The sequence below is a fragment of the Pygocentrus nattereri genome, chromosome 19 (assembly GCF_015220715.1).
Source record: "Pygocentrus nattereri isolate fPygNat1 chromosome 19, fPygNat1.pri, whole genome shotgun sequence".
In the NCBI taxonomy this organism is placed as follows: domain Eukaryota; kingdom Metazoa; phylum Chordata; class Actinopteri; order Characiformes; family Serrasalmidae; genus Pygocentrus; species Pygocentrus nattereri.
The window spans coordinates 26,550,922-26,573,635 of NC_051229.1; the positions used below are offsets into that span (position 1 = coordinate 26,550,922).

A 22,714-nucleotide genomic window follows, 5' to 3' on the forward strand; every position below is an offset into this window, starting at 1 on the left:
TGCGTTCTCATGGTGAAATAGGCTGATATTTATAGAAAAGTTTAATAATTTTGTGGGCTGGATTGTACTACAGGCCTGACTTGGCTGGAGGGCCTTGTGTTTGACACATGGAGGCTAAGGTGTGGCTTTATTCTTGGACTGAAGATAGTCTGAAATGACTGGAATAGAAAGGCTCTCTCATACCGAAGTAGCTCACTTCTGGTGGACACAAATTAGAAAGCAAAATCTGGGAGCCTGGTAGCAACAGGGGAACTGTTGTCTAAAATGCCTTGTGAGTCAGTTGGATGCTAGCGGGCGCTGTGGAGAAAGTCCAAAATGAATTAATTCATGTGGAGCTTTTGAGCAAAATTGTTATTTGGTACTGTTTTCTTAGCACCGAGCAGTTTAAAATATCCCAACTCTGCTGTCTTTTAAGTGTCTTTTAATTCTATGTATAGGACGTTCCAACAGTGCCTTGTGTACATGAATGTGTACTCATTTCATCTTCATGGACGACAATGCTCCAGCTCACTGAGGTTGCATCATTAGGGAACGGCTGCTGGAGACTGGGGTACCTCAAATGGAGCAGCCTGCACTTTCTCCAGACCTGAATCCCATAAAAAAGCCTATGGGATCAGCTGAATGCCATGTAGAGGCTTGTAACTCTATACCCCAGAACCTCAATGACCTGAGAGCCTCCCTTCAAGAAGAGTGGGATGCCCTGCCTCAGCAGACAACGAGTCGACTGGTGAACAGCATGAGACATCGTTGTCAAGCTGAAATTTATGCTCAAGGGCACATGATGATTATTGAGACATTGAGATTTTTCGTTCGTGTTTTACCCATCACTGCTGTTGGCTTTTGTTTCAGTACATTGAGATGGATAAATCACCATCGCATGCTTCTACTTAAATGCCCTATTTTCATGATATCACTTTAGCGTGCACTTTTCACGTTTTCCTTTAATTTCACCAGGAAGCCAAATATCCAAGACTTTTTGTAAGTAGTGTATTTACCGAATGTAATTTGCAGTCAAAACCAATAAAGCAATACCATTAAGATTCTCATCATATCGCAATTCTTTAAATATCTCAGCATAACCGCATCATGTCGCGTCTACCGGTATCCTAATAACATCGTATCGTGGAGACCGTAGCGATTCCCTACTTTAGAGTACAGGGTGTGTCAAAAGTCACAGGACAGACATCCATCCATCCATCCATCCATTTATTTATTTATTGCTGCCACAAGCCTCCAATGAGGGCGTCGTTTGTTGCGGATTTTCTCAGTTTGTTTGAGATTATAAAAGTCCATAGTAAAATAAAAAATTAAATTAAATTAAACCTGTCCTGTGACTTCTGACTCACCCTTTAGATTATTTAGCTATAGTATGGGGTCCAGACCGCTGGTCCAGAAACAGCAGCCCTGAATTCAGGTGCTTTGTTTTGAGGAGTACACAGCATTTCAGCTCCTCAACGCAACGATCAGCCCAATACACACGTACACCTGTGGGCCGAATACTGAGCGCCACAAACACGTGTCTCTTACTTTTACTGCATAAACAAGACCAGAATATCCAAACCAAGCCTTCTGGGTTTGGATCATCTGCCCACAGCGCTCAGAGAAAGAGCTCCCGCGTTAATACGCCAATGATCCAGAAATGTCACCAAAAGCCTCCTGCATGTCTGAAATATGAAAATAAAGCCCTTACCTGGTAACACTCTGGAGGGAGAGGGTTTTAGTTGCGGTTTATTTCACGAAAACAAAAACTCTTATTTTCGTTTTCCATTCCTGCCTCCCCGCGCAGGAAGTGACGCACCGCCCGCCCGTAGCCTGTGGACGCCATATTGCCCTCCTCAGCCGGAGCGGAGCGGGAAGGCGGCGAGAGGAAAAACAGCGAATAAAACGCGGAAAACGCGGCGGAACGCGCCCGAGTGCCAGCCTGAAGCGAACGGGTGAGACTGGACGGGTGTTTGCGGTTGCTTTGGGGTCGGTGAGCGGGGGATGTAGACTCTTATTCGCGCTGTGAGTGGAGGTGAGAGATGAAGTGACGTAGTGAGCGAAGTGGACGCGCTCGGGTTACGAAACCGGAGAAAAGCGGACAGATTTAACGCTTTAACGCACACGACCCGCCCTGCTCACCTGCTCTCCGGTGCCCTGCTCACCTGCCCTCCTTACCCCAACACTGGGGGGTTGGGGGCTGTTGGTGGAGCCTGGTTGCCCCACCTACTGAGCAGCCAGCTGGTGGCTAGGCTAGGCTAGCTGGGCTTCATCGGTTTATCGGGGGATATGAAACCCTTGAGTTCCGATGACCAGATCCAGCCTGGGCTTAAACCTTCTGACTGGGCTTAAACCTTCTGACTGGGCTTAAACCTTTCTGTACAATTCAATGGTTTCGATGTAAACAAAGTCATTCAGATTGGCGTGATATGAAATAGTTCATTTGCACAAATACTTACATACTCGGATATCTTTATAGTGGCGATATAGATAGATAGAAAAATGTATTGATCCCGGAGGGAAATTGCAGTGTTTCAGTAACGAGACATATAATTACACATAAACTCACAAACTATGCAGAAAAACACAAAATAGAAATAAATATCGACAGACGTTAAAGTATAAGAGAAATAAAATAAAGTATGAAGGTATCTGTTTACATATTTACATGTCATGTGAGACAGATTGGCTGTATTTACATACAGCAGGCACTGAGTGGTGTGAGGAAGTCTTAACAGCACATATTATAGACATCACTAACTCTGAGCTGCATCAGTATTGTAGTGAAAAGTGTCTTTACAGTAATAGCTGTGATATATTGTACAGTGTGTACAACATCCAAAGAGTCCAGCTTCAGTCCAACAACAGCCAGCCTTCCTAATAAGTTTGTTGATTTTGTTCAGAGCACTGTTGTTAATATGCATATGTAAGTTTTTGTATGTAATGTTTATGATGGTAAAACACTGGGCAAACTGAAAACATGAGTTTCCAATTGGTGCTGTTTTGCCTTAGAGCACCGCCCTTTATGTACCCCTGAACTATACATAAAATAAATTGATTAAAGTAAGATTTAGTTAGAAACTTTATCACAGAACTACTGTAAAAGTTTCTCAGACATCAGCCAGTGTTTTCATAACCATTCCATGTAATGCTTATTGTTGTTGCTTATACATGATTGTTAGACAAGGTTTTGGTCTGAAGCTTATTTTAAATAAATTGTCAAAGCGTGAACACAGGGATTTAGAGCGATATGTGAAATGCTTCTTTTAGAGAAACCTATCGAGTCAGTGTTGTTCATAGTGGTGGTGATAGGAACCAGATGTCTGAAGAGTTTAACGTCTTTAAAAACTCACGCACAGAAAATTATTGCATTAAAAATGGTTATTGATGTGGTGCCTGATGCCTGAGACGTTGTTTATGGAAGTTGAGGTGAGGAAAGAAAGTTGGTTTTTCAGATGTACCACTTTACTAATTTCAACATTACATTAAAAAAAATTGCAAGATGCATTTTGATTTAGGAATCGTGCTAAAATGATAATTGCATTGTAGATGTTGCAACCTCTTGTTCCAGTCGCCACCGTTTGTCAGCAAGATTTTCCACAGTGCAGCATTTCTTATGAAACCTTTCTCAATGTTTTAAGTACATCATTGAACATTAGTGAGCTGTGTGACAGTGTGTTTGCAGCTTTTGCCTCATTCAGATAAAGTCCATTGGAGTTTCAGCTTGTTTTTAATGCAATGTAAACTCACCAGTTGATGATCACTACATTTGTGAAAGGGCATCAAGAGCAAACAAACACTGTGGTGCTGTGACCCTCCAGGGCACAATTTGAATAATAAGACCTTATTACATGGAGTTTTGCACAGTTCAAGTCTGTGCTGAAACCCTCAACATTTAATGATTAGGGCTGAATAGATGTATCTATGTAAATGTATTGGATATCAGTAGGAGTACATGTTTTTTGGTAGTTGCTGATACCAAAACCATAATGACCATTTACATTTACAGCATTTGGCAGACGCTCTTATCCTGAGTGACTTACAGTTTGGTCGTTTTACACAGGTAGGCGAAGGTGGTGTTAGGAGTCTTGCCCAAGGACTCTTATTGGTGTAATGTAGGACGCTTACCTAGGTGGGGATTGAATCCTAGTCTACAGCGTAGAAGGCCCAGGTGTTGCCCACTACACTATCCCAACCAATTAATGAGTAACCTGCTTAGAATTAAGTAGTTGTCAGTGTAAAACAGTTGTTATTTTATAGCCGAGTTAAAATGACATGTGTCAGCTAGCTCTGTTAAGTTACTGTTGATTGAGTAGCGTTGCTAATGGCTGTAAATAAAGTATGTTTCATAGATTTGATCCAGTGCTCCTCATCTGTCTCTCAGTGGCTCTGTAGCACAGTCTCTGAAACGAATGCATCAGAGTTGGAGTTTTTTATTTGGCTAGTTGAGCTGTAGTTGAATGTCTTCTAAATCCAAGCATGCGCTGTGCTATTTAAGAAAACTTGTCTTTGGTGGCATGTCACACTATGTATGAATAGACCATTGTGTACATACAAATGGGTATGTTTTTTTTTATGCTCACGCTATATGAAAATGTCCAGTTGCAAGCTACAATTTGGTTTCTCACACTGCATGTGAAATGCAACCCATACAGAGAGCTCTGTCTAACAGCAATTTCCGATAAAGAACATGCTGCGCCAGAGAAGACCTGGGTGATGGTGCGATTTAATCGGTTATTGTTGTTGATGGAAAAGTGTAAAAGGTGATACTCATCGTTTTCGTAAAAGATCTGTGAAAGAATTCAAGAGGGCTGATTTACCTTAAGACAGTCCGTCAAATACGTTGGGAAATTGGGGTTCACTTTTAAGTGCTACCCGCTGTAGGTGCTAGCTTTACTGCACAGATTCCCCTTAATTTCCTTTACAGGAATGGAATTAAATATGAATGCCGACGTGCCTTGGGACTTCAGCTTGCCTCAGACTGACTTGCTGCAATAAAAGACGAGCTAAAATGACTGAGAGTTAGCAGATAAAGTTCCCCGATCCTCGTCCACAGCCGGTGTTCTCAGAAAAAGGTTATAAAACAATATAAATAAAAGTTTTTTACTTTTACTCTTAAAACACAGGGTAATAAAGAGGCCTTTAAAAGCTCCAGTGTAGTAAACTCCCCACTGTCTCTGCTGTGTGGGGATCGCAGTATTATTGATAGTCATGATTTTTTAACTAGAAAATAGTAATTATTTTTTAGATATTGCCCAGGGCTAGTACGGAGCAAAAACTGGTGTTGTGCTTGTTATGGTTGTAATTGTGCTTGTGTGTGCTTTAAAATGGGCCGAAGGATATCACAAAGTAAATGCTTGGATGGGGACATACCGAGGAGGAATGTTTAAAGCAAACACTATGAGCTCCATAGTGTCAGCAACACGTCTGTACAAGCAGATTCTCTCTTACTGCCTGCTTGAGTCGTTGGTTTATTTGTGTGACAGTGTACGCCAAGCTTATGTCACATGGTATCAGGTAGGATCGGATGCTGGATTTTTGCGAGTATGCGAAAGGGAACCAGAAGGTCAGATGTATCATGAGTGCCTTTTTCTTTGTCATCGCAGACGACAGAATGGCGAGCCCAGGAAAAGAGAACTATCGAATGAAAAGCTACAAGAACAAGGCCCTGAACCCGCAGGAGATGAGGAGACGGAGGGAGGAAGAGGGGATCCAGCTGCGGAAACAGAAGAGAGAAGAACAGGTAAGTCATTTAACGTCCTGCACCCAACGTCTAGGACCAGTTTCCCTGGAGGTTAGATTCGAAAAAAGTATTGGATGATGTGCACATATTGTACCCGTCCAAATGCAAAAACGAGCAAATAGTTGAGTATATTTTTAAATCAAGCAGTTCCTTCCTTCAAATTACAGTTCCTTAATGAGCAGCTTGTTGCTACGTCAGAGTAACGAGCTCTGCTCACTCGCTCCATCAGTTCGTTCTCCAGCTCCTTACACAGACCAGCTGACAGTTTAGGAATTTAGTGTCATCTTCAAAGTCTGACCAAATTGACTGTAGGTCAGAGGTAATTTTAAAAGTATCTGCTTTCAGTTTGTGCGCAAAGTAAGAAGTAAAAACGTTCAAATGGCTTGAACTGCAGCTGTCAAAGTCGTTGCTTAGCAACGGTGTCTTAGATGAGTGAAAACACTGATGTTATGGCGAAATAACAGCAAGGTTAAAACACTTCTCAACCAGTCAGCTTGTGTGGCTGGAATTAACTGATGTATAAATAATGATACCTCAGTGTGTTTTCATACCCTTAAGAATTTCCAATTATGAAACCTAAAGTCGATGGTTTAGCTTATTCTTATCTCTTACCTTATTTCTGTGGCCACTACTAGTGTTCATTGTTAACTTTTGCATATTTGGAACACTCCAGCTGTTCAAGAAGAGGAATGTGTGTGTGCCGTCGGGCGATGAGTCCATGCTCGAGTGCCCCATTCAGGATCCTGACGTCAGCTCCACTGTCCCTTTATCTGGAGTAAGTATGTTCTTAGAGGTCTGCTTGTTGTGTTAGAGGTAGTTTTAACATGTAGTTATTTTTTGAACTGAACTCAATTCCATTGTTTTCACATGTTGATGAATTAAAAAAAAAAAACTGAACTCCCTTAAATACACTTTTTGTGTTATACACAGAATACAATATAAGCACACTTCAAAGTGGACTCAAGTTTTCTTTCTTTATTTTACTACCAGCATTAAAAAAAAAATCCAGTTTTTGAGCTGATTGGTCAAGTAATATAAAATAATCATTAGTAGCAGCCCTACTGGGCTCTCTTTGGACAAGAAGTCAAATGCAGTGAGCAGGTTTTTCAAAATAATGGGATGTTTGTTGTATTCAACCATGTAGTCTTGTTAAATGGTCTCAAGACGGTGACTGTGTTAACAGTGTTGTGTTTATTATTACAGGAAGGAGTTATAACTCAAGACATGGTACAGATGATCTTCTCAGAAGACCCAGACCAGCAGCTAATAGCGACCCAGAAATTCAGAAAATTACTCTCCAAAGGTTCAGGCTTATATTGTAGTGTTAATATTAAGATTAATGTCTATGGTGTGTCAAATTGATTGGTATAAATTTATCTTATGAACTCTTTCACAGAGCCCAATCCTCCTATCGATGAGGTTATCCTCACTCCAGGTGTCGTAAGCAGGTTTGTGGAGTTCTTGAAGAGGAGTGACAACTGCACCCTCCAGGTGAGTGCTCTGGGAAGGATCTAGTTTGCATAGCGCTAATTAAAGCAGATTAAAGATGAAATGTAATTTACTTTCTACCTGTGGTGTCATTATATTTGTTCGGGATCACCTTTAATGTGTACTTTCCAATTATTTAGTGAAATACATGTATTTCTTATTCTTATGTATTTAATTAGAATGTTATTAAATGTGTGGAAAATGGTAATTCTAATGGTTAATCGTTTGTTTTTACTTTGGACAGTTTGAAGCTGCCTGGGCCCTGACCAACATCGCTTCCGGGACATTCCTGCACACTAAAGTGGTGATTGAGACAGGAGCTGTGCCCATTTTCATTGAGCTGCTTAACTCAGAGTACGAAGACGTGCAGGAGCAGGTGACCTTTTTAGCAATGCCTTATTTGACAGATTATAATCAGCATTTTTGCATGTTTTTAATGTTTTTTTGAGATGCTTTTAAAAAAAGTGATGTATATGTCTGTCTATGTAAAATAGGATGCATCTCAAAAGTGACTTATTATAGATTTCTGTGCAACATAGAACGAAAGGGCACACATTATACTGCTAATGTATTCTGCTGCTTTGAATGTTATGGGTAGTGATACAGTGATATAGATCTCAGTACATCATTGCTTTACACTTTTAGACAGAGAAACACAGGAAAGAGGACTAGTATGGTCAGAATGTTGGCAATGCAAGCAAATAGCAACAACAAACAGTTGTATACCTGCTTTATATTTACTGTGTTAGTGAGTTTGCTGAATTCTGTCTGGTTTTGCAGGCTGTGTGGGCACTAGGTAACATCGCGGGAGACAATGCAGAGTGTAGAGATTTCGTCCTGAACTGTGGTATTTTACCATCCCTGCAACAGTGAGTAGTACATGCACTTGCATAAGGAGTGTAAATCTCTGACCTCACAGCAATGTATTATTATTTTTTTTGCTTATTTAGGAAAGGATTCAGCACCTCATGAAAACTCAAATTTGATCATTGTTATTATTTTTTTATTATTTTGGTACAAGTTGAATATAGGCAGTAACAAAAAAGAAGGTATTCTTTTTCCAAGCTTCAATTTTTGACCAAAAAATGAGTGCATACTAGTGGAAATTTTTATTCACTTTATCATTTCCTGTGCAGTTTAATCACCACCTTCAAATCATTGCATCACAAAGCATCCGTGTCTTTTTAAACTCCTTTAAGTGTCTTTTTATACAACCCCACTTCCCAGAAAGCTGCATTGCTGTTCAGAATGTAGACAATATATCAAACATTGAAACTGTTATTGATTTTTTTTTTTTTTTAATTTAATACCAACAACAAAAAACAAAGTCGGGACGGGGGCAACAAAAGGCTGGTAAAGTTGTGTAATGCAACACCAGGTGATTAATTGGCAACAGGTAGTTAACATGAGTGGGTATAAAAATGCATCTTTCAGAAGTAAAGATGTTGAGGGATTCAGTGAACGACTGCATAAGCAAACGAATGTGCAACAAATCAAGAAGAACATTTCTCAACGTAAAACAGCCAAGAACTTAATAACATTAAAAGATTCAGAGTATCTGGAGAAATCTCTGTATGCAAGGGGCAAAGCCAAAAACCAGTATTTGCTGACTGTGATCAGGTGGCACTTCATTTAAAACCATCAGAATCAGAATCCTTTATTGATCCCAGAGGGAAATTGCAGTTGTTACAGTTGCAACCATTTATGTAAAAGAATCAACACTTTAATAATTTAAAACAAAGAGAAATTTGTAATATGTACATGAGATTAAGTTCTTATGAATATAGTAAAGTGGCGGTGACTGATAATAAATATTAAGCATCTAATATAAGGCAGTTCAGTTTTTGCACACAATTATTATTATTACACATAAGAACAGTTTGGTGTTGAGTTTTGCACAGATGAACCACACTTTCTTAATCACACACTGAGGGAGGAGTTATAGAGTTTGATGGTCACAGGTAAGAATGATGTCCTGTGGTGCTCTGTGGTGCACTTCGGTAGAATGAGTCTTGCTCTGAATGAACTCCCCTGTCTCATCACTGTGTCGTAGAGTGGGTGGGAGCCATTGTCCATAATGGCCTGCGGCTTAGACAGCGTCCTCCTCTCTGACACTGCTGTCAGCGAGTCCAGCTCCACACTCACATTCACACCCAAGTTTTGAATGAATCGCGAGTACTGGTGTTTCAGTCTCCTTCGGATAAACGGCAAATTTCAGTGTGATGTACCATTATTGTTATAGTCTGGAGATAAAGCAGGAAAACACGTCCTGATTATTTTTTCCAGTTTATTTTAAATATGATTCACGTGTCCTGTCGTGACACATAAGTGAAATCACAGCTGGAGGTGGCATATTGGAAATGGCCAGAAAACCTTGTCTCGTCTGTTTATGTAAAAGTCACTGACGACAACTAATGACGTATCTGGTTCTTGAAGGTTTGTCTGATTTCAACCACTACCCCTTGTAATTCAGTTTCAAGGGGGAGTGTTACACTCAAAAACAAGGGGTAGGAGTAAAAATAAGAAATGGGATTGGGCCTTTCTGTAGGGAGTTTGTCCATATTTGCAGTCTCCTGCTGCAGTAACAGCCTCTGCTCTACAGGGAAGGCTTTATAATAGATGTTGGACCATGGCTGTGAGGATGGTTTTGGGTGATTAGTTCTGTATCGCAAATGCCCCTCCCGCTTAACCCAATGCTATAGGATGGAGCTCCTTCATTCGAGTTGCAGCAGATCTGCTTCTCAACAGTCCACTGCTGGGGGGCTTTGTACACCTCTAGCTGATACCTGGCATTGCGCATGGTAACCTGAGGCTCCTGCTCCAGAGTGTCCCATTCTAGTAACAGTGCTTTTCTATATAAATTATGAAGTCTTTGTGTGGACAGTTAAATGCCTGAGTCAACAATGGGTGCATCCTAGTGGTTGTATTCACTAAATAGATGGTCTCCACAGACTTTTGGAAAGGGTTGCATTCACATACACTGATTAAACCAAGGCTTAAAATTGCAGACTAAAAGAAATTTCCATTGGTAATTCTCCTGTGGCAGTGACATTTTGTCTAAATTAAGGCTTAATCCATATTAAGGATTTCGGCTGCTCCCTTTAGGGGTCGCCACAGCGGATCATCTGCCTCCATCTTGCCCTATCCATTGCCTCCTCTACTTTCACACCAGCCATCTCCATGCATACTTAATGGTCTAAATTAGATATACAGTGGTTGGTATAGAGTAGTGGTTAACACCTCTGCCTTCTACACTGTATACTGGGGTTCAATCTCCGCCTGGGTAACCACCCTACACTATACAAATAAGAGTCCTTGGGCAAGACTCTTAACACCACCTTTACCTACCTGTGTAAAATAATCACATTGTAAGTCGCTCTGGATAAGAGCGTCTGCCAAATGCTGTAAATGTAAATAAATGTAAATGTAATACACTAGAACTTAATTGAGCATAAATAGCTGCAGTGCTAGTGTTCAGTGTGCTGGTGATTGAGTTCTTAGACAGTGCTACATTCCTTCCTGTTTACCTAAAGAACATGTTCATATGACACACCCAGAAGAACATGCAGCTCATTAACTCAGCCTGCTCTTTAGTTTCAGGCTTAGTCCAACACAAAAATATAGGCAGTTGTCATTTAAAAAAAAAAATGCAGTGATCCTAGATTTCTACCAAAATTCAATGATTTCTACCACTTGTTGCATAATTCAGTCAATGAGACATGCTTTTTAGACCAGAGCTTTATTTAAAACTAGTACATCATCATCTCTGGTACAAGGTAGTGTCTTCATAACCCATTTATGTAGTACTTTTGTGAGGTAGCTTTTAGGTATGACGCTCTTCAGATGTCTGGTCCCTTTTACCACCACTGTGAACAGTTCTGTCTCAGCAAGTCTCTTTAGGACGGAGTATTTCACATCAAACCACTCTGGTTCACTTTGCTTGCATTTTAATAACTGAATTTTGCAAACATTTTGAGAAAATGGTACTTCTCTGTTAATGTGCTACATTCTGCACATTTTATGTGCATTTTTAGTGACTGACTTGTTACTCAGACATGTGATTATTAAACATCACTAACAAAAATCTCAAGCAATGTGATTTGTGAAGTGGCCAGAAAGCACAGTGGATAACATGAAAGACTGCATTCTTCTACCATGTTACTATGATCTGCTAAGATGAAATAAAAAGATTCTGTATCCCCCTAGGAATGATTTGTTTACTTCCAATTCTCATTATATTTAATAATTTAATGCATATTATGGATTTTCCTTTTGAAAATCACCATTTAACCCCTTATAATGGAGTGAAAGGAGTGATGATGGAGTATAATGGAGTGATAAAGGAGCATATTCTGGCCATTGAATGGGATAAGACATTTCAGAGAGAGTTCATGAATATTTTCATTTATTGCAAAAAATTGAGCATTTACAAAAACAGTGGCTGCTGATGTGCATTTAATTTTAAATGTGAAATTAAGCTTATTTGTTCATTAGACCATGTATGTTAAGAGATCAAAAAATATATATTTTTTTTTTGATGAAAATGTGCAGTAATTTGTTCTGTGTAGAAACCACAGACTTTATGTGGAGTTTTCAAAGGTATCTGAGTGCACTTGGTCTTGAACTCTGTACGTGTGTGTGTATATGTTTATAGGTTGCTTGCAAAATCGAACCGTCTCACGACGACCCGTAATGCCGTTTGGGCACTGTCTAATCTGTGCAGAGGCAAAAACCCTCCTCCAGATTTTGCAAAGGTAGGTAAAATGAGTTATATATGGAATGACATGTGTATGTTTCTGCAGGTCAAACTATACCACCTCCATTTCCTTAGAGTTTGTAGTCCAACTGTGTTTAGATCAGTGATCAGAACAGTTTCAGCTCAAAAAGGCCTTGTAAGATTAGCTGATTAGTTGGAATGGAATGTCTTGCTTTTCATTTCAAGATAATCTCATCAATTCCTGGTCTTTATTAACCTAAATACTAAAGAGACATTTCACAAGACCTGTAGGCTTGAAATATTGACCAGTTACAATTCAGAAAACTGACAAGGGTAAGCAAGTCCTCATTTCATCTCACACGGAGGAGGTATGTGTGTAACAGGTCTTAGTGCTGTAAACACACTAGAGTTTGGGTGTGTTGCATCTTTCACTTCGTTTCACAGTGCAACAGCTTAAGAGCAACAAATTAGACATAGACATATAGGTAGACATAGATTGTTGTTGCTTGATCAGAAAAGCTTACCTTTTCCAGTGGTTTCAAAGTTTTTTCTGAATATTTTTTTAATCATTTTCACTAACCTATCAATGTATAAAATCCATATCTACATATATTCCTGATATAAGTGTATTAATCTACCTAATACATTGCATGAAAGAGATGTTGGACTTCTGTGTCGATCACAATCAAGCCAGTACAAATACATTTTAGGATGAAATACATGATGTGCAGTGGGTGGCCATCATCCTCCATAATGGAGAGCAGTTTCTGTAATGTCCTTCTCTCGGCCACCTTGACCACAGAGTCCAGTTCTGCACCGACCACTAACTCCACTCGCCTGACCAGCTTGTCCAGTTGCATCTCGTCTTTCCTTTTTATGCTTCCTCTCTAGCACACCGCAGCATTAAAAAAAATGCAGCGCTGACATCTTCCTAGAAGAACAGTAAAGCATGCTCTGATGATGTAACAGACTGAACCAGACTTCGCTTGGAATCGCACTGGCAATTTTTGGTAGTCTACGGTTTATTTGTATAATGCGCACATCTGTCATAATGAACTAAACGTTTGAAAGTTTGAAGTTTGGACCATTTTAATGCTGGAGTCTTTTAAGCCCTGAAATACTGCAATATTGAAAATGGTCTAAAACTAGCTGGAATATGTATGTTAAAGCTAAAAATGGGAAAATTTTCCTTTTGTGTTCTTTGTAATCCAGAAAAAAAGGTTTTGCAAGGTTTGGTCTTACCACAGTGTGTTCTTTTGCAGGTTTCTCCATGTCTGAGTGTTCTGTCCAGGCTGCTGTTCAGCAGTGATCCGGATGTGCTGGCAGATGCTTGCTGGGCGCTCTCTTATTTGTCCGATGGTCCAAATGACAAAATACAGGCTGTTATCGACTCAGGAGTGTGCAGGAGACTGGTGGAGCTGCTTATGTGAGATGCTTACACACTCATAGACACTGATTGCACAGTATATTTTGTTTGTTAGTGTTTATTCCAGTGTTAGTCTTCTCAATACATATACCCTGTTTGCCAAAAGTATTCGGTCATCTCGTTTCACACGCATATGAACTTGAGTGACATCCCATTCTTAATCCATAGGGTTTCATATGATGTCAACCCACCCTTTGCAGCTATAACAGCTTCATCTCTTCTGGGAAGGCTTTCCACAAAGTCTAGGAGTGTGTTTATGGGAATTTTCATCCGGAAGCACTTTTGTGAGGTCAGACACTGATGTTGGACGAGAAGGCCTGGCTCACGGTCTCCGTTCTAATTCATCCCAAAAGTGTTCTATCAGGTTGAGGTCAGGACTCTGTGCAGGCCAGTCAAGTTCTTCCACACTATTCTTGAGCTGATCTAAAGGCCACATGAAGTTTGGAGGTCTGTAGTGATTGACTCTGTAGAAAGTTGGTGACCTCTGCGCACTATGCCCTTCAGCATCCGCTGACCCCACTCTGTCATTTTACGTGGCCAACCACTTCGTGGCTGAGTTGCTGTCGTTCCCAATCGCTTCCACATTGTTATAATACCACTGACAGTTGACTGTGGAATATTTAGTAGTGAGGAAATTTCACGACTGGACTTGTTGCACAGGTGGCGTCCGATCACGGTACCATGCTGGAATTCACTGAGCTCCTGAGAGCGACCCATTCTTTCACTAATGTTTGTAGAAGCAGTCTGCAGGCCTAGGGGCTTGGTTTTATATACATGTGGCCATTGAAGTGATTGGAACATCTAAATTAAGTGACTTGGATGGGTGAGGGAACACTTGGCAATATAATGTATATAGCAGATACAGCAGAAGGCTGCAATATGCAAATGAGACGAGTTAGTGTTTTTCCATGTGCTATGATGATCCTGACCAGTCACAGTTCCAGATAAGTTTTTGTGATGGTTTTTATAAGAGTCAAAGTATTCATGTAATCCAACAAAAAGTATAAATCTAAACCTCAATTCCAAAAAAAGTTGGAACAGTATGTGAAATGTTGATAAAACAGAAAGCAGTAATAAGTTCTGTTTGACCCGTTTTAAACTGAAAACACTATCATATAATAACATATGCATGCCAAAGCTATATTGGATGGATGGTTCAGTACCGTATGAACTTTTTTGTAAGAATACAGAGATTCCAAATTTGATGCCTGCAATGCATTCCAAAATAGTTGGGACAGGAAAATTTTTTACTAGTGTATTACATCAACACCAGTTGATTCAGTGTTGAAACCAGATAATTTTGCCATTGCTCAGCTGTACAAGTGTGCATGTCACGGTGAAATAAGCATGACATTAAGCAAAATATGCATATATCTTTAAGTGCTGATGTTGCCCTCACAGGTGTTTGTTGCACATGCCAAGGGCACTAATTATCCCACTCCACCATGACAGACCCTTTTTGAACTTTTTTGCTGGTAACAATCTGGATGGTTCTTTTCTTTTTGGTCTGATCAGCATGACATCTGTTATTTACAATAATAATCTGAAAGGTTGACGTGTCAGACCACAACGCAAGTTTCCACTGTGCATGAGTTCATTTCAGATGATCTCCAGTCCAGAGTCGTCGACAGCAGTGCAGGAACATGTATCGTTCTTTGACAGACATTTGTATTTTTCAGCCCATGTGAAGATGCCCGCTTTTAATGTAGTGCTGTCTGAGGGATCGAAGGTCACAGACATTCAGTTGTGGTTTTCAGCCTTGCCGTTTGTGTAGAGAATTCTCAGGATTCCCTTAAACTTTGATGATATCATGCACCAGAGAGTGTGACGTCTATAATTTCTAGCAACTGCACACTGCAATGTTGAACATTTTTTTTCGGTCTGTTGGATTATGTACTAACTTGTTCTGTGGCCCATTGTTGTTTTCTGGATTTTTTTTTTTTTTTTTTTTTTTTGTTACAGGGATCAGTTTCATGTGTCATGTCTGTCTTTTAGCTCAAAGCATCGTCTTCTGTGTGCTGTTATCTTTCAGGCACAGTGATTATAAGGTGGTGTCTCCTGCTCTGAGGGCAGTGGGTAATATTGTAACTGGAGATGATATTCAGACCCAGGTATGAAAAAAAACTTTTCTCTTTTTGTGTTTTGCTTTTGAAGGGCTTACTGAATGTCTGAGTGCTTTATATTACCTGTTGATGTCCTTTTTTTCTGTGCCTGTAACAACTTTAAAAATCTTTATTAAAAATAAAAAAAGAAGCTTTAAAAAATAAAAAGAAGCATAGATGCTTTTAACAGTACCTACACTTTCAGAAACTGCATAAGCAAGTCTGTTTAAGATTACTTCACAACTCTGCAAAGGTTGAGGCAACTGTGTGAAGTCCCATAGCTTGTTAGCTGCATTAGCCTCATAACCCCAGTGCAAAACTAAGCCCAAAGGCACCAAATGCATCTTGGCTTGGCTATATCTAGGGATAAGTGGAAGATTTTGTGAAAATTGTATGAAAAGGTTTTTTGTCACACTATAGTAAGCATAAAATGAGTTATTAGTTATATCTGAGCTGAAATCTTCAAATAAAGTTATCACTTGTTAGTGTTTAGAATGAATTTAAATGGGCTTTTATATTGTTTTCACAAGTAAATTTATACTGTGTCATGCCTGTGCACTCATGCTGTAGATAATCTTGAACTGCTCAGCGCTGCCCTGCCTGCTTCATCTGCTCAGCAGCCCTAAGGAGTCCATTAAAAAGGAGGCGTGCTGGACGGTGTCCAACATCACTGCTGGAAACAGAGCACAGATACAGGTACACATGGACATGGCATACACAGGTCGAGGCCTCAAAATGATCCTGAACAAACGTGTCTCAGTGACTGCTGTGGGAAAACGATTTTAAAAGAAGTACCGTAAAGTTGAAGTGCTCAAGTCTGATAAATTGTCATTCTGTCTCAACCTCATTTGGACTGTGTCTTGGTGTAAGGTGGACTCAGAAACTGTTCTCAGTGCCAGCTGAGTTCAGATGTAGGCACTGCAATTATTGAATGTGGAGCTTTTTTCCTGTCATTTATGCACAACACCCAAACTTTCAAAACAAACAAAACAGTAATTTCTCTACAGGTTCTATAAATAAAATCTGTTCACTGCTGAAGGAATAGGGAATAACCTAAACATTATTTGCTTTCAAAATACTATAATATGGTGATAAATATTTTATATTACAGGCTATAACATACAACCCCAATTCCAGTGAAGTTGGGACGTTGTGTAAAACATAGATAAAAACAGAATACGATTTGCAAATCCTTTTCAACCAATATTTAGTTGAATACACTACAAAAACAAGGTACTTAATGTTCAAACAGATAAACTTTATTGCTTTTTGCAAATATTCACTCATTTTGAATTTGATTCCTGCAACACGTTCCAAAGAAGTTAGGACAGGGGCGTGTTTACCGCTGTGTTACATCACCTTTCCTTTTAACAACACTCAATAAGTGTTTGGGAACTAAGGACACTAATCGTTGAAGCTTTGTAGGTGGAATTCTTTCCCATTCTTGCTTGATGTACAACTTCAGTTGCTCAACAGTCCGGGGTCTCCGTTGTCGTATTTTGTGCTTCATAATGCACCACACATTTTCAATGGGAGACAGGTCTGGACTGCAGGCAGGCCAGTCTAGTACCCGCACTCTTTTACTACGAAGCCACGCTGTAGTAGTAGGCATTGTCTTGCTGAAATAAGCAGGACGTCCCTGAAAAAGACGTTGCTTGGATGGCAGCATATGTTGCTCCAAAACCTGTATGTACATTTCAGCATTAATGGTGTCTTCACAGATATGCAAGTTACCCATGCCATGGGCACTAACACACCCCCACACCATCATAGATGCTGGCTTTTGAACTTTGCACTGATAACAATCCGGACAGTCCTTTTCCTCTTTGGCCTGGAGGACACGACGTCCCATTTCAAATTGTTTTTGGAAATCATGGGACTCGTCAGACCACAGGACACTTTTCCACTTTGCGTCAGTCCATCTCAGATGAGCTCGGGCCCAGAGAAGCCGGTGGCGTTTCTGGGTGTTGTTGATATATGGCTTCAGCTTTGCATGGCAGTTTTAACTTGCACTTGTAAATGGAGCGACGATCTGTGTTCACTGACGATGGTTTTCTGAAGTGTTCCTGAGCCCATGTGGTAATATCCGTTACAGAATGATGTCGGTTTTTAACGCAGTGCCGCCTGAGGGATCGAAGGTCATGGGCATTCATTGTTGGTTTTCTGCCTTGCTGCTTAATCGCAGAGATTTCTCCAGGTTCTCTGAATCTTTTGATGATATTATGGACTGTAGATTATGAAATCCCGAAATTCCTTGAAATTGCACGTTCAGAAATGTTGTTCTTGGACTATTTGCTCATGCAGTTGTTCACAAAGTGGTGAACCTCGCCCCATCCTTGTGTGTGAATGACTGAGCCTTTCAGGGATTCTCCCTTTATACCCAATCATGACACTCACCTGTTTCCAATTAACCTGTTCACTGGTTGAATGTTCCAAACAGGTGTTTTTTGAGCATTCCTCAACTTTCCCCATCTTTTGTTGCCCCTGTCCCAACTTCTTTGGAACGTGTTGCAGGCATCAAATTCAAAATGAGTATATATTTGCAAAAAACAATAAAGTTTATCGATTTGAACATTAAATATCTTGTCTTTGTAGTGTATTCAATTGAATATAGGTTGAAAAGGATTTGCAAATCGTATTCTGTTTTTATTTGTTTTACACAACGTCCCAACTTTATTGGACTACAAAGTCTCAGTTTTGACTCGATCTGTTCAGGTCTCGGTCGACTCGGCCTCGCTTGTAGTGGTCCTTATTACAACACTACCATAGAGTAAAAAAGTATTTACTAACTAACATACATACATACATACATACATACATACATACATACATGTATACATACGTGTATACATACGTGTATATATTTTTGCAATTGTAAGGTTAACGGTTTATTCAAAAATCAGTTCTTTCATTTTCATCCTTAGTAAGCAAATTTCAGATTTCATGCAGTAATCTGAAATGATTTGAGTTGACATTTAGAGCCAAATTCAAGCTATTTTATGTAGTAATGTATGATATGAAAATGTATTTTATAGTGGTGGACTAGTGGTGGTATGCACACATCTCTTGGTATGTATATTGTTTGGAAGTTCACGTTCTTTCAGGTTATCTTTGTATCTTGTATCTTTGCATATCTTCCACAGCGTGACCTGTGTGGTTATAAATTGTAAAGACTTTTTTATTTATATTTATTTATTTGCAGGCGGTTATTGATGCCAACATTTTTCCTGTGCTGATCGAGATCCTGCAGAAGGCAGAGTTCCGCACCAGAAAGGAGGCTGCATGGGCAATAACAAATGCCACCAGCGGGGGCACTCCAGAGCAGATGAGGTTCAGTCACATTGCTGTTGTTCTGCATAGCAAAGCTCCAGTCACTATTGTCTGGTTGCTTCTATTGAAAATATTGATAACCTATTACACACGAGTGTGTAATTGAGTTTTCAATCAAACTCATGTCAGTATAATATATACTCACCGGCCACTTTATTAGGTACATTAAATGCTATTAAATGTTTGGACCCCCTTTTGCCTTCAGAGCTGCCCTAATTCTTTGTGTCATACTTTCAACAAGGTGTTGGAAACATTCCTCAGATTTTGGTTGGTTATTTGAGTTCTTGCTGCCTTTCTATCATCTCGAACCAGTCTGCCCGTTCTCCTCTGACCTCTCACATCAACAAGGCATTTTCGTCCACCCAACTGCCGCTCACTGGATATTTTCTCTTTTTCGGACCGTTCTCTGTAAACCCTAGAGATGGTTGTGCGTGAAAATCCCAGTCGATCAGCAGTTTCTGAAATACTCAGACCAGCCCGTCTGGCACCAACAACCACGCCACGTTCAAAGTCAGTTAAATCACCTTTCCTCCCCATTCTGATGCTCGGTCTGCACTTCAGCAAGCTGTCTTGACCACCTCTACATGTCTAAAAGCATTGAGTTGTGGCCATGTGATTGGCTGATTAGCTATTTGTGTTAACAAGCAACTGAACACCTGAGTACCTAATAAAGTGGTTGTGAGTGTATATTATGCAATAATCTGGTAGATTGGTCTGCTTTTGATTAGGGAACAAAAAATGTGTCCTTAGTAGAACAAAGCTTTTGCCTTTTAAAGGTTTGTGGTTATTGTTTTGATATATATTCAGTTTACTTTAGATAATTCTGTCAACGTTATTTCTTGCAACGTCACAAAATTTAGACAATTTTTTTTCTGCTGAATAAGACTTTTTACATGACAATATCATAAAATATCTTATGCTTGCAAGCACTAATGTTGCATGGGATTGAAAGTTTAGAATCTGTTAAGTGAGCTATGATAATAGATGCAGCATGCTTTTGTCATCAGCAATAATTATGACTTCTGAGGATTATTGTTAATTTTTTTTAGCCTTTATTCTACTGCGGGGCTAATTGTTCTTTTTTTCTTTTTTAACAGGTATCTGGTGTCACTGAATTGCATTAAACCAATGTGTGACCTGCTGACGGTGATGGACTCCAAGATAGTGCAGGTTGCTCTAAATGGCCTGGAAAACATCCTCAGACTTGGAGAACAGGAGTCTAAACAGAACGGCACTGGCATTAACCCTTACTGTGCACTCATCGAAGAGGCTTATGGTACAACATTCACTCAGTATTAGTTTAAATGTTTGAGAAATTTCATAATTAATATGAAAATGCACTTCCAAGAGGAAACAAGCACTTGTTTATTAAGACAAATACCAGTAACACAGTTTCCAGCAAAATAAACACAAGTTTATATTACATAGAAAGTAATAAAGTGTGTATAAATTCTGTCACCGCTGTTTTCCATCACTCCACTAGATGGCAGCAGCATTCAGAATTCCACATGTGATTTGATTGTATTTTTACTTTTTTTTTTTCAGGTCTTGATAAGATTGAGTTTCTCCAGAGTCACGAGAACCAGGAGATTTACCAGAAGGCCTTTGACCTGATTGAGCATTATTTTGGCGTGGAAGAGGAAGATGCCAGCATCGCTCCTCAAGTGGATCAGAACCAGGGCCAGTACATCTTCCAGCAGCCTGAGGGGCCAATGGAAGGCTTCCAGCTCTAACCCAGCCTTGCCCTGTTTAACCCTGCTCCAAACTACCCTAGCTAAGCTTCAGGTGCTGCTTCCATCCTACCTGAAGCCACAACACACTCTCTATCCCTCTGTTTCTCTCTCTGGATTGGAGAAAAGGACTGCTGAAACATCTCCAAAGCCCCAGAGTCCTTCTTCTCCTCGTCAACTTTTCCCAAAAAGTGCGATAAGAGAGTGGATGAATGAGGAAACCTCTTGAATCCTGTAGGATCTTACAGGAATGATCCTGTTGTGAACTCTACCGTGTCTCACATAGACTTATAGTATTTGTTTTTCTTTATGTTAACCTCGATATATTTACAATAAGGCAAGAACTGTCCTTCCTTCTTCGTTTTCAAATTATTATTATTATTATTATTATTATTATTTTTAGATATTGGCACTGGTGTCCCAAAAGAATAAAACTCCATATCCCTTTCGAAATGTGAAACTACCTCTGTAATCATCAGCGAAAAAAAGTGTTTGGAAACATTGAAAGCGCTGACGGTAGAGTTTTATCCTGCTTTTCTCAAATGCACACTGGTGTTTTCACTGTGTAGCCTGTGGCACATTCACAGCCACTCCTGATTAGTTACAAACTGTAATGGTTGATTTTTGAATTTGCATGGTCAAAGTTTATTTAAAGTGAAAGATATTCCCTGCCTGTGTGACCACACACATACACCTGTCTAATGCTGTGTTTTGTTAACAAGCAAATGAACGTCTATCATGATATCAGATCCAGTGCGAGACCTTGAAACTGCTGCCATCTAGTGGTTGTCCTGAACTAAAATATTGGCACTGACTCTTGTGCTGATGGATATTATCAGAGAAGAGGAGTTTCTGGAGGTGTATTTATTGTGACTGAAATGTGTGTGTGTGTGTGTGTGTGTGTGTGTGTGTGTGTGTGTGTGTGTGTGTGTGTGTGTGTGTGGAGAAGCTGGACAGCCGGACTTTCACACACTTATCCTGCAGCGTGTATCCTGGAGATTGTTGAACGCTACAGTGCGTCTTATTTATATATCGGTCACATGGCCATTCTAATGCAGTCTGTGTCTCCATCCACCTTCATGTTTTGTGAGGAACTGTATGGGAGCTTGCATTACTTTTTTCTTTTTTTTTTTTCCCCTATCTGGGGTTTGTTGTGTTGATTTGATTTGTTTCTGAAGAAAAAAAAAATTCATTTGTTGGCTGTTGGCTTTAAGGTAGAAAATGCTCAGTTTGATTTCAACGCTTGGACTGGAATTTACATATTCAATGAATAATAAAAATGAAGTTGCTCCAGGACGACTAATGCTGGACTTAAATGCTAACGGAGGGGCGTAGCTTTTCTGTTTTGGTGTTGAATTGTATTTAATCCAACCACCCTCCTGCCTCTAAATGCCATAAACACCTGATGCGCACCTGCCATTTCCATTAAATGCTGGTTTGAAAACCTGTGTTATAACCCTGTATCTCAGGCTTTATTTTGTTTGTCCTCGTTTACTGAAATGTCTGCAGACTGCCCACTGTTTTCAGCATGCTCTGTATTGAAAAAATGAAATCTATTTCATTTTTATTTTAGCATTGCAGTTTAGTTTCGAGTCAGTATGTCATATTTACACAACATTTCAGATTGTAAAACAAGCACATTCAGTGGTGTATAGTTTTCTAATATTTCTCATGTTTGTACAATGTTTTTCAGGTTTGGGTTGCTATTTTTCCTTTTCCCCCTTCTCATCGGGGAAAGTGTTTTTTTTTTTTTTTTTTTTTTTTTTTTTTTTCCCCTCTCCTTTTCTTATTATTGGTGTTTCAAAGTCGACGTGGGTACCACTCTGCAGTGTAGAGGACATCAGTTTTCTCCTCAAGAATGTTGAAATTGTGTAAAATGATGTAGAACAAATAAAATGTTCTGTTACACATGGAAAACGAGGAGTGTGTTAGACTGGCTTTGCTGAAGGGTTGAGACTGAAGTGAAATGGAGCCCTTAAGCGTTTTGATTGGTTCTGGTTACAATTTTGGACTGGCCTAAGTCACTTCTGACTGTAGATGAACATCTTAGAATGTTTAAAATATGAATATTGCTACATGTGAGCTAGAGCTACTGCCTACTGACGTCACGTCATTTGACTGGCAGCCTCCTTAAGCGGGTTGCAGTGGCAGAGCACATTTCCAAGTTCAGACTGAGGTCAGCTGGAAAAAGTTCAGAAC

The 22,714-nt window shown here is 39.8% G+C and overlaps 2 protein-coding genes across 5 annotated transcripts in view; one reads left to right on the forward strand and one right to left on the reverse strand.

Moving 5' to 3' along the window:
* zufsp (zinc finger containing ubiquitin peptidase 1) overlaps nt 1–1,800 on the reverse strand; it is a 31,751-nt gene extending 29,951 nt beyond the window's left edge. For all 4 annotated transcript variants that reach the window (XR_001856721.2, XM_017685340.2, XM_017685336.2 and 1 more), the window contains exon 1: nt 1,691–1,800. The gene's annotated coding sequence lies outside the window, so the exon portion shown is untranslated. The remainder of the gene's footprint in view (nt 1–1,690) is intronic.
* On the forward strand, nt 1,800–22,432 carry kpna5 (karyopherin alpha 5 (importin alpha 6)). Its single transcript, XM_017685341.2, has 14 exons — nt 1,800–1,934; nt 5,586–5,722; nt 6,396–6,497; nt 6,926–7,025; nt 7,119–7,213; nt 7,455–7,586; nt 7,991–8,079; nt 11,865–11,964; nt 13,190–13,353; nt 15,386–15,464; nt 16,026–16,151; nt 18,658–18,785; nt 19,883–20,061; nt 20,331–22,432. The coding sequence occupies exons 2-14, from the start codon at nt 5,594–5,596 to the stop codon at nt 20,516–20,518; spliced, it is 1,611 nt and encodes a 536-aa protein (XP_017540830.1). The 5' UTR covers nt 1,800–1,934; nt 5,586–5,593; the 3' UTR covers nt 20,519–22,432.
* Nucleotides 22,433–22,714: the final 282 nt, after the last annotated feature.